We start from the raw sequence: 12,721 nt of genomic DNA on the forward strand, positions 1-12,721 counted from the left end.
CTGTCGGCCCGCTAGCTCTGAGCTAGAGCTGACGTTCTGGCTGTCCTGGCCCAAGAGGTGGGCGGGGTGGGGGGGAGCCCGCCCACCCCTGTCCTTCCTATCCGGACGCCCCCGCCCCAACCGCGAACAATGAGGCACCACCGCCCTCATGGGCAAGCATACACACTCCATATTCCCTAGGGCACGCTCCCCAGGCGGGTGGTGGGTCCCCCGCCCCAGGAAAAGAGCAATGGAACAGTTCAGGGCCGCTGCGAGTTCCTGGTCTTCCTTCCTTTCCGGTGATAAACGACGGGGCTACAAGCCAGATGCTGCTTAAGATGCTCCACCCATGGGCCAAGCCCCCTCTGGCCTCTACAGGACTCAGGGACCAGGATCGAGGGTGCTTTTACCTCCGCAAGGCACCTGGGCTGAGCACCTGGGCAGTGGGAGGTGCAACCCAACCTGAGGCGTAGACCCCCGGTGAATGCTTGGCAGCCTTGGGTCCTTCCTACGTGATCTTTTGCGCTTGCAGCGCCTGGGAGGAGCTGGATGTGCGTAAAAACCGCACCTTCCCCAGCACTTTGGCCAAAACTGCTGGGTGAGGTTCCGAAGGTCAGGAACCCTCCCGGTTCCTCTCCCTGCGAGCTCCCAGCACCGAGAAATCCAGACTATAGGTCTTCATTTCCCAGAGGCTCAGTCCCTCCCTCCCCAGTCTTGCCCCTTATAGACAAGGCAGCTCCGAATTTGCAAGTGCTCTCTTCCTCCCAGTGTCAAGGAGAAAAGAGAAGCAATCAGTTGAAAATCATCTCTGGGTTCTTAAATCCTGTGCACAGCAATCTCCTTTACCTCCCCCTCAGCGGGGACTTGTTTGCCTGAGGGTAGCCTCGCCTATCTGGAAAGCACATTTCTGCGACTGGAGCCCACTGATGCTCTTCGGTAGGGAGCTTCCCTAAAGGTGCCTGCCTCCGCGGTGCTATCAGCCACGCAGAGGTGTTTCTCCTCCCCTGCCTCGCCTCACTCCCAGACATCTCTTGCCATCATTTCATCCACCCCTGTACAAAGCCTGGTGCCCCCAGCCCCGCCTGGCGCAGCTCCCCCTCTCTGGGCTGCGCTCCGCGGGGAGAACGGACAGGGGCGCGCAGAGCTCTCGCACTGCCTGTGCTCGCTGTGCCTGGGGAATTGGGCTGTGGGCGAGGCGGCCCGGGCTGCCCTTTATCGCTCCCTGGGCTCGTCTTTTGAAACTTTATCAGGGAGTCTCGCCACTCGCAGCAGACGCGAGCGAGCAGGGGGCGGGGGCGCGGCGAGGCGCCGGCAGCCGTGACGAGGCGCTCCCGGCGCTGAGCGCTTCTGCTGGGGCACGCATGGCGCCCGCACACGGAGTCTGACCTGATGCGGACTCAAGGGGATTAATATGAACGCCCGTCTCGGTGGGATTTGGCTCTGGCTCCCTCTGCTCTTGACCTGGCTCACCCCTGAGGTCAGCTCTTCATGGTGGTAAGTCTATGCATTCATAGGGACGCGGACTGGATTTTTGGAGATGGGAGTGGGGACCGCACTGGTCACATAGACCCTCTGGTCCATGCTTCCTTGCAGCCGTTGCAATGTAGATTCAGCCTGAACCCCCATTGCTGCCCTCTTATTGCTGACTCCTTCGGTTTTCTAGAAACCCATTTTAGCTTTGACAACTCCAACATATCTCATGTCCCTCAAATGAGATCCCTGATGTTTAGTTATTTGGATATAGCTGAGTGACAAAAATCGGCCAAGTTCTTATCTTAGCCGGGTCTCTGGCTCTAGCACAGGCGTGAGTTTGTGTGTGTGTGTGTGTGTGTGTGTGTGTGTGCGTGTGTGTGTGTGTGTACTTCATCTTGAAAACTACAACCTCCCCACCATACTGCGTCCTCAAAAGACTGCCTCAAGATAAATCAATTCAGGTAGTCAGGGGTTGTAGAGCCCAAAGCGTGTGATTTTGTGTTATTTCCCGTCCTTCCACATTCCTGATGCTTCACCCCAGCGAGGCAGGAGAACATGTTGCTGCCTCCAGGTAGGAACTATCACCTTGATGCAATCTACTACGGTGTCTAAGATGTTATGCTGTGCAAAACTGTCACCCGGGGGAGTAACGTTGCTGCTGTCCTTTGTTGAACAGTTGATATGCTGAATCTGTGATTTGTTTATTTTGCATAATGATGGAATGTTGACCTGTAACAACTCTTAGCATCCTTAAAAGTACTAAAGATAGATTCTTCGCTTTATCCAGATTTCCCTGCCTTTGCACTTGCTGATCTTGGAAAAAGATGGAATTGAAAGCTCTCTAACTTCCCTGCACCTGAAAAGTTTCAGAACAAACGTAAAATAGCAATTCAGAAAGATTGGTTATCATGGGCTATTTTCTAGACTTCGGCAATAGTAAGGAATGTCAGCCAAATGAAAGACTAAAGAAGGGAACTTTTTAGGAAGACCCTGGAGTTCTTCAAAGGGGCAAGGAGAAGTGCTGATGGGAAGAGGGGTTCAATTCCTTTCTAAGCTCATTCTGAGCACTGAGACGTTCAGCCTTGACATTGCTGACATAGGATCAAAGATTGATTTATCAGACTGACCATTTTTCAATAAAATGACCATTTCTGTTTCCATGGGTGTATAAACATTATTTATTGCTCAGGCATTTTGTCACATTGTCTCTCAGCTGTCACTTAAATATATTTTTTGGAAGTCACAGCTGTAACGATTTTATGATCATATAAAATAATGAAAATACAAGAAAAAGACATTCTCCTTGTTTGATCGCTTCAAAAGACACCTATGGCAGCTTGGGTTTATATAAAAGGTACCTTTCTAAACATTTCACAACTAATAGAGAACATCTGGGTAGGGATGATGATGTAATTTTTTGTTAAAGTTTCTTTTCAAAAAGTACTTTATGGAGCTATAACACTGTTTGCTTCTTCCAAACATTTAGTATCCTTAATAACAATAGAAAGAACTTTTTTCCAAAGGTTTTCTATGCAAGCCAAAGAGAGCTAGAAATTGGAAATATTTAAAGGGGTTTTTTTAGTAAGGAAAGAGTAGCATGTGTGTGAACACAGTGCGACATAGACCCCAGCAGGTGTTGATTAGACAGATATGGATGGTTTCTAAGACATTAGGTCAAATGAATGGAAGCAAGGAGGTTTTAAAGATGGCTTCTCCCAGGGCCAAGTCCAGACACACTGTGTCACCGAGAGGAGAGCCTTCTTGGAAGGAGTTCTGATGTGTTCTTCCCAAGACCACCGCCTCTCCCTCACCCCCACTTCAGCTTCCCAACTGCAGACCTTGCCTCTATGACCTTGCCCCGAGCATCTTCTGATGGCCCCCTGCTTCCTGTCCAAGAGACAGTCACCGCTCTATTTGGGGGCGGCTTCCACATCACTCACCATGCTTCTCTTGCCTGCTTTCCTACTGATAAAAATTAAATAGTCCTTGCTTTCTAATATTACCAAAAGGATAAGGAATCCCTATTTAAAATCTGACCTACTAGGGAACACGGAGCCTCACCTGACTGTTCACGTTGCTCTCACCTGTCTGTTGGTCCCCCACAGGTACATGAGAGCTACAGGTGGCTCCTCCAGGGTGATGTGTGACAATGTGCCAGGCCTGGTGAGCCGCCAGCGGCAGCTGTGCCACCGACACCCAGATGTGATGCGTGCCATTGGCCTGGGTGTGGCCGAGTGGACAGCAGAGTGCCAGCACCAGTTCCGCCAGCATCGCTGGAACTGCAACACCCTGGACAGGGATCACAGCCTCTTCGGCAGGGTCCTGCTTCGAAGTAAGTCCGTCCCTGACCCCCGCCACGCCCAGCCCTGTGAACTCCTCCTTACACACCTCTGCCCTCACTTGGTCTTTCAAAGGTCCTGCTGTCTTTTCCTGCGTCCTGTTCACTCAGTTTGTGCTGTGGGATGGTGCTGCTTAACTTTACAGATGAGGCCTGGAGAAATCAAGGAACTTGTCTAAAGCCTTAGAGGATGCCAGTCCTAATGTAGGATGGAGTGCCTCATCTTTATCACCTCAACCCTGCCTGTCCCTCCAGGTTCAGATTTTGTCTCTAGATGGGAGGCAGCAGCCACAGGACTCTTTCCACTTCTGTTCTTTACCTTTCAGGACTTGAACTTTCCAGAAAATTTTGAGCAGGTCAGGGTAGAATGCTCAAATCTTTTATAAGCCATAGATTGTCATCATAACCAAAAAAACACATGGAAAATGTTTCTCAGAAACAAAGACAAATCACACCTCACCTCTTTTGACCTTTCAATTTGGCTACTCAGAAGTGGGTTGCTCTGTATGCAAAGTAGACATTATTTTCAATAGATTGTCAATTCCATAAGGGCAGCGACTAGCCAGTATTCCTGGCACCTCACTAGGAGGCCCCATTCATTCATTACAGTGAGTGACTGGATGAACTTGGAGTGAGCACCTGTTATTTTCCAGCTACATTTTAGTCAGTAAGATTATTTATGGAGGATGATGAATACATAAATTTCTTTTTCCTTAGTAGGAGACTTAAACATTATCTAATTACATAATAAACTTCTTCAAACTTCTGAATATTGAAAGTAGCTCACTAGCTAATATACAATCAGAGAACACTAAATGAAAATCAGATTTTACTTTTAAATATACCATCTATTAACCTGGCATTATTAGTATTCTCCAGGAAGTAGCACAGCTCATTTACTATCGGGAAATCAGACAGAAAACATGAAAGTTTACATGCAAACCCCAGCAAAAGGGAACTGTACACTTGTTTTTGCCCACCCCCGCCCCCATTCCTAAGAAGCTCATCTGGGCTGTGCACTTGGTAATGCTTAACACAGGGTGTTTCTATCATGCAATCATCACAGCCCCAGGGTTTTATGAGGCCAAATGCATAACTGAATGTCTCTAAAATCCCCCAAGGGCGTAGTACTCTCACTCTTAGAGTATCCCTAAAGTTAATTTACTGCGATATTCTGCAATTTTATTCTCTAGTTTAAGAACTATATTCTTCTGCATTCCTTTTGGAGTTTCGATATGACATCGCAAATTTTTGAAAGGATAATAGTAAATTTCAGCTTCATGGAATTTTAATACTTCACCTAGATTAGCTCACCAGTGAATCAATTGAAGAGCTGGACCTTGTCAAAGAGAAGTTGCAAATATCTAGGACAAGTCATCTTGGGATATATTATTTTCAGGCTCTGTTTAAGATGCAGGAGGTTTTTTATTTTCAAAGTGCTCCACAACCACTTTCCAATGATTTCAAATTGAATGTACTTCTTAATTATAAAAATGATCACTTCTCACTTAGGATGTCTCCATATGAGAAAAAAGAAACTCTTTATATCACAAATCAGAGGAAGCAATTTTGATTTGTGATCCCAAAGATAGTATTTCTGCCAAAGCTGGTGATTCATTCATAAAAAAACTTTGTAGAGTTGCTAAGAGGGTCAAGGTGAGAATTGGAAGAAATAGATCTACTCTGACCTACTCTAAGGCCTCGGGTGCACAAGAGACTTCAACTTGTACCTCCTTCAGCTTTCCTTCAGAGGAGGCCAGATGCTTTGCCAAAGTACTCAGAACTTCGAACCCTCAGCCACAAAGAGTTTCTTCCCATTCTTCATGGAAGGCCAGATTCCTTCCCAGAATGTATGCAAACTTCTGTGACTGTCAGTGAGGTTTTGTGTTGGTTATGGGAGGACTGAATTTGGCTTAAAGCAGCTGATCCTGGAAATAATCATGAAATTCCAATGAGGCTATCCAAAGATTTTTACCATTAATTGCTTGGAGGGAAATTTACATCTTAGAGCTGTGAAGAACTCGTCTCTGGAAACCCTAAATGTGCTCCCAGATGGATAGGAAAGGCAAAATGCAGTGCCATTATAGGGAGAACATTAGAGTTACTAAAATAGTCCGTGACCATGGAAAATGGAGAACTTTTGTCTCTTCTGCTATAGAGAGCTAGAGTAAGACGAAACAATTTTTAGGAATATTTGTAATTTATTCTTTTAACAGCTACTAGTCATGGGCAGAGAAAACCCAAACATTTTCTTAGAATATGCCTCCAGAATTCTAGAATAATCATCAAGAACAAAAGATAATTAGTTCTCATCCTTATAAATGTAAAAAAAAAACCCAAAACACCAAAGCAAAAATTTTAAAACAGAGTAGAATAACACATGATCTTCAAGAAACTCTAGCTTCTAGAAGGGTTTGCCTTACCAGGGACTAATCTCCCAACCCAAATGAAAACTGTGCCTATGTACTTCACAGACATCAAATGATTTATCTCAACCCCCAAATGAGAGAAACTTCAATAGTGACTCGTGAAGAAGTACAAATATCACCATTTAGATTTGGATTTTGTTGCATTTTGTGATGGCCTTAAAGATAATTTTTTTTTTTCCTAAGAAGAGGCCCAAGATCAAAATTTGTTTTGTTACAAAGCCAACTCTTGAAATGTGCTACTATTTCACACATAGCATTTTAGTGATTCATCTAAAACACTTAACTGAAACCATCTTAAGGCCATATCTACATCTGGAGGTAAAATAAAAAGTCAGTCAACTTACTAAATTTTTATTTAAATACATAAACAAACATGTAACCATTTAGTAATATATTTGAATAATAAATCATAAATATTCAGAAAGGTGATATTTTTCCTTTGGAAATGATTTCTGAAATGTATCAGATTGTGATTTTTTTTTTTCTTTTAACCAACAAGTTAATGTGATTGTTTGCAGGTTACATGAGAGTGAATTCTGCTCCTAGAAAGTATATCTCTAACTGCTTTCAAAATACTGTCTGGTCGCTGACATATGATCATCCACAGCTTTCATTCCTTTCCCCTAAAAGACTACTTCCTATGTCTTCTTTCTCCTTAAAAAATAAGAATAGTGCTAAATACATTAAGTATTTAGGAAATCCCCTCTATGACTGTCTCTAAACATGGACACTAGACTCTAAATCCAAAACCAAACTTCAGAACTGGGGATAACTATAAACAAGATATTTTCCTAAACTTTAAAATGGGTATAATACAAATTTTATGTATCCAAAAGCCACTATTCTGAATTAAGCCACATTTGCATCTATTAGTCACCTTTTAAACACAACATCTCAGTTCCACTTAGAATATCTGCAATCCCTATAATATGAGCTGAGACTCTTTAAAACAGCTCCCATGACCACACATTCCTCTCTGGGGAGCACAACCTGCTACCTATGGCAAATATTCAGCTAATTGATTTCACTTAGCTATAGGGCACGACTGATTCCTTTTTTGATGGTTAGAGGTTTGGGGGAGATATTTTCTGAAGGCTGAGGTAAGTGCCATTTAATATGCTGTAGGTATGTTTTCCTTATTTTTAATAACGAGACTAGCAGAGCGAATATTGCAAAGGATGTATAATAAATTTTAGCACTGAATGACAAACGGAAACAAGCAGGGCTTCAATGCGAAAAGGTGGTTTGTTCTCCCAGCTGTGTGGTTCAAAAAGTCACACTCGTCTTGACATATTGAATCGCCAAATGGTTCTCTGCTTTCTGCCTAGCATTGGCATTAGTTCGTCCAGCTTCTATTTTGATTGTTAATATATTTGCTGCAGCAACCATTAATAAAAAGGCATGCTAATAACAATGAAATACAGCTCCACTTGAAAAACGAGGTGCACACGGACCCTAAAGAGCCTTATATCTGTCACTATACCACAACACCGTGTTATGAGTTACTACAGATTATTAAAATAATTTAATGTAGTTATTGCACTGAAATATGTCCCTTTCAGCCTGTAAGTGAAAGTAGCCTATGCTCTAATAAAGAACAATTCTAAGAAAGCACCCCAAAGGGTTCTTGCCCAAGTCTAATTATAGGCGGTAAATTTGTTTCCTTCCAGAAAAACCAAAGAAAAGCTTTTCACTGTCCTTTACCCAATACCAGTGATTAGTGCAGGTGTTCCAGAAGAAAGTAAATTCACCTTAATAGTTAGACATAGTATGTAACTCAAGGATATTGCATATTGCCTTCAACAATCTCTCAATTACTTGTGAAAGTTGATGTCAAGCCAAAGCTCTCCAGTGTTAACGCCAGGGGCTGGTTACTGCCCCAATTCTCTTCCTACCTCAGCCCCCTCCCCCCCCCACACACACACAATTCTTTGAATTCAGTATTTTAGTGTCTGTAATTTAAATGCATATGGGTGTCCTTGGTAATGCCTGGAGGTTTGGAAGGGGTTTGTTTTGTTTTGATTCTCGCCCAGGCTGACCTTGAACTCCTGGGCTTATGTGATCCTCCCATCTCAGTCTCCTGAGTAACTGGGACAAGCACAGACCACCGCACCCATCTCAGAAGGTTTTATTCCCAGGGAAGCTGCAATATCATGAATACTCAGCTGAATGATGGAATGAATGATAGAATTGTAGAATTCAGACTGTTTTAAGGATGAAGAAACTAAGGCAAGAGATGCCCCCCTCCACTCTTCTAGAATATCTAGAGTTCTAGGTGAATGTTGGGCATGTACGTGAACAAAATTCATTAAAATCAGGAGCTGGTCAAGGCCTTCTTTTTCTTTTATAATTTGTATTCAAGAAGAGTTTCCTGACAGATGTCTACATTGACCATGGATATGATTCATATTAAAATAGAGCCTTGGCTATTTAAAAAAGTCCTTCCAATATACTGGTACCTTTCTGTCCAGTGGCAAAGGATGTAGGAGGCCCTCAGAGGATTAAAAATTCACCCACCATATGAAAGTGATTCAGGACTAGTGCTCCCAGACCACTTTTAAGAAAAGCATTTTTGTTTCAGGTAGTCGGGAATCTGCCTTTGTTTACGCCATCTCCTCAGCTGGAGTTGTATTTGCCATCACCAGGGCCTGTAGCCAAGGAGAATTAAAATCCTGTTCCTGCGATCCCAAGAAGAAGGGAACCGCCAAGGACAGCAAGGGCACCTTCGACTGGGGTGGTTGCAGTGATAACATTGACTATGGGATCAAATTTGCCCGAGCGTTTGTGGATGCCAAGGAAAGGAAAGGAAAGGATGCCCGGGCCCTGATGAATCTTCACAACAACAGAGCCGGCAGGAAGGTATGGAAACGCAGCCATGCTCCTGAGACCGGCTTCGGTCGCATGAGTCACTTAGAGCTTATCTTAAGCTTTCCTAGAGTGATAAAACGCTGTGTAGTCACAACTTCCCACTCTCCCCCAGTCCAGACCTGTTTGTTCTCAGGAATACCACCAACTGGGCTGGAAGATTCCCACCCACACCCCACCTTCCTTCCCACAGCTGAGCTGAAGGAGTCCACCCATTGCTTTGGATTATGTTGAGTCCAGGGTTTTATGGTCCCTCTGGATACTATCATCCGGCAGGAGATAGATTCTGTGGGTCAGGATACTGCTTCATTCCACATAGTAATGGCACATCCAATGGTTGTTTCTACGGGATATCAAGACCCAGACCATCTTCTCCCAGACTTATCATGAAAGTAATTCCTCAGGCATGATATGGTGGCTTCTTCTGGACTCAGGGATACTCTTTTAGAGCCAGACCCAACTCCAACTCATAAAAGTCCCACTTTGTGGTTTCTGGTACTAGAAGAGTAAGAGAACCAGGGGAAGACATTGTTCCTTATCCTTTCATTCTGACACACCTCCTGGACTGTGTCTGGTCAGTAGTCACTCTCTAACACCCATTTGTTACATGAGGAAACTGAAGCCCTCCAGATGAGTCAATACAAAGTCAGGACTAGAACGCAGGTTTGCGACTCCTAGTCCAGGGATGTTTTGACCAAGGATTAAACCACTTCAGTGCCAATGTTCCAATCCGTTGACGATCTGTTTTTCTATGTGGTGGCAGGACTAGAATCAGAAGAGAATCTGAATACTGCATTTCAGGTTTTTGTGTAGAAGGTATAAACTGGCTGAGCAAACAAATATTTGGTCAAAACCAATATAAAATAATCTGATTGCCAATGGGAAGAGATAACCATAATTTGTCTTTTATCAACACAACATAAAAATGTGCATGATATAATATATAAGAAAAATCAGCATAAAATTGAAAGGCCCCCAGGGGGAGCTTTAATAGGAAAAAGAATAGAAAAGAATGCAGATCTGTTTGGATGGAAACCTTTTTACTAGGCTCCTGGAGAGAACAAATCTCATTTAAAAGAAGTTGGAACGAAAGAACTATTGCTTAGCAGATGGAGTAAAATGAGTGTGGCCTGAACTGTTTACAAATAGTACCTTTCTTGAACTTTGAAAATCAACATTCCTTATTTTCATGAATTTATGAACTTATAGTGATTACTGCCAAGAATATAGACTATGGTTGAGCAATCCTACAACTATTGGTAATTGCTGTTTGTGTAATGGTTTAGATAAAAAATAATTTGTATTGACCTTTGTTTTGACACTGATAGTGTACATACAAGTTATAAAGTGTGGTGTCTTTGATGGGAGTGTGCTGCTTAATTATTCAAATGGCATATAGTTAGATTTCTGTTTGAAAGATAAAGGCATTTGGTATCCAAAAGAATCATGACTTATCAAATAAATGTTAATTTTGCATAATAGGTCATTAGATAATGAATGTTTCAACTCTTCAATACAATAGATCTTAGCTATGATATTCTAGACCCTGAATAAACACAACTTTTAATGTAAATCACATGATTGTTCACTGTGTAGAGGTGAACAGCTGTCAGACCTCAGATATTCTCCTGCCTACTCTGCAAAACTTAGGAGGCTACTTTTGATTGGAATAAAAGTGCACACGCTGACTTTTTAAAATGTGGCTTTAATTAATGGTGGGTGGGCAGACTTTTTCAAGGAGATGCATGATGTCAGTGAATATGAACTTTAATGAGAGTAAATGTATTGAGATAAACATGCGTCTCTAATTCTCTTCTTGCGGTCATCAGACCCCCAGTCCCTGCTCCCCCTTCGTACCAGCAAAAGGTCTGTGGAATCAAAATGAGAACAGGCTGGGCTTATGTTTGAAGGCAGCCCTCCTGAGCTATGCCTCCAACGGGCCTGGCTCTAGAAAATACCAGGCTCCCAGGACTGACAGTAGCATTAATCCATTTTCTTCTTCATCTTCTCTGTAGTTTTTAGTATTTTCCAAATTGCCCAGTATGAACATCTTCTACGTTTTAAACTGGGAGTGGTAATGGTGGCGAGACCAACACATTTAAAGAAGAGCTGTCTATTCCAAGGATTGTTCTATTTAGCTAATGCTAAAAGTCGGAATTCAACACTGCCATTCACACCAGCCCTCTTAATTCCCCCAATACTTGAAAACTTTCATTATTTATGATAGCGGTTGGCTAGAGCACCCTCATGTGTTTTCTGTGCTGTAATATCATTTAGATCCTCTATGCTCTAACATGGTTTAATTTAATCACGATTTCAGCGGAATTCAGAACTTTTTTTCCTTCATGTTCTCTTGAGACTCATCTTTGATTGAGTCTAGTAATCCACTTCCAAATAGAACCAAAAAGATAAGTCTACCTGGTTTGAAAATATACACTCTTTCAAAAAGGAAATTCCACAGCTTCCCGCAGCTGTTCTAAAGAAACCATGCTACAAAAACTTCCAAATTGTATTTTAAGGAAGGCTTAACTAAATTACAAGCAAATGGTACCTGGCCAATATCCACCACTTGTTCCCTTTCATGAGTTTATGAAGGGCTTTTAAATTAGTCAACTCTTTAAGATGAAATAATCACAACTTCTTTAAACTTCCCTAAGAGAATCTGTACAAAAATAATCCATGAACCCAATTAAATACTGTCTATTTAATCACTCTAGAAATTTCCATAATAAAAGAATATTTTATTATGGAAATATTTTCTTCAAAAAGTATTTCTTACTATAGTGAAAACAGAAAGAGCATAACATTTGAGATGAGACCCACTTTAGTATAAAATCTTGCAATACTAGTGACTTTGTTCACTGAATTCAGTTGTTTTTACATGTACTATAAAAAAGGTAAAGTATGGGTCTATGAGAAGACAAGGTGTAAGGCAAATACCCAGAAACCGGCATGTAGTAGGTGCTCAGTAAAAGCTAATTCCTTTCCCATTTATTGAAGTGACGGTGGTTTGTAATTCAGGCAAGAAAGTCTGGCACAAATCATTGTGAACTGCTACTTGGGAATCAATTTGATTGCTCCATCTGTCCCTAGACTGATTTTCTGTACAATCTAACATACTTGTAAAAACAGGCAGATACTATTTTCTAATATATAAAGTACCATCAACTGTTGTATGATAGGATCTGCCCAAAACTCTTATAGGAATAAAAAGTAGTATTACTATTTCTACTTTTCAGATGCGAAATGGCCTCAGAGGGATGAAGTCAGTAACCCAGGGTCTTATAATCATGAAATGTTGACTGAGGGTTCGAACCCAGTTGTGTTTGCCTGTGGGCCCTTGTCTACATTTCCTTATTGTCTCCCTCTCTTGAGAATCTAAGAAAAACAAGCATATTTCAATATTTAGTAAAAAGAAGGAACAGTAGCTTCTGCCCTTGAAAGTAGTTTTACTGATTACTTTTTCCCCTTTGTGTGTCTTCACACATTTTATAAAATGAATGTCTATTCATTTTAACAACAAGGAAGAAGTTGTTTTAAAGCTGAAAGCATAATTGCTAGTCATTGTAAGCATGCGCGAAGCAGCTCACCTTATTTGGGGGATTCACAAAAATGTCAACTAATAGCACAGCAAGTT

General features: G+C 42.2%; 1 protein-coding gene across 2 annotated transcripts in view; it reads left to right on the forward strand.

Moving 5' to 3' along the window:
* Window positions 1-564: 564 nt before the first annotated feature.
* WNT2 (Wnt family member 2) overlaps window positions 565-12,721 on the forward strand; it is a 41,572-nt gene continuing 29,415 nt past the window's right edge. The window contains exons 1-3 of one of the 2 annotated variants that reach the window (XM_079150529.1): window positions 565-1,473; window positions 3,558-3,784; window positions 8,801-9,078. In XM_079150529.1, the coding sequence (XP_079006655.1) occupies window positions 1,391-1,473; window positions 3,558-3,784; window positions 8,801-9,078 (588 nt within the window). In that variant the 5' untranslated portion in view covers window positions 565-1,390. Of the gene's footprint in view, window positions 1,474-1,919; window positions 2,024-3,557; window positions 3,785-8,800; window positions 9,079-12,721 lie in introns of those variants that run through there. The other variant, XM_079150530.1, reaches the window with a different exon arrangement.

This window comes from Sciurus vulgaris (assembly GCF_902686455.1).
Source record: "Sciurus vulgaris genome assembly, chromosome: 8".
Classification (NCBI taxonomy): Eukaryota; Metazoa; Chordata; class Mammalia; order Rodentia; family Sciuridae; genus Sciurus; species Sciurus vulgaris.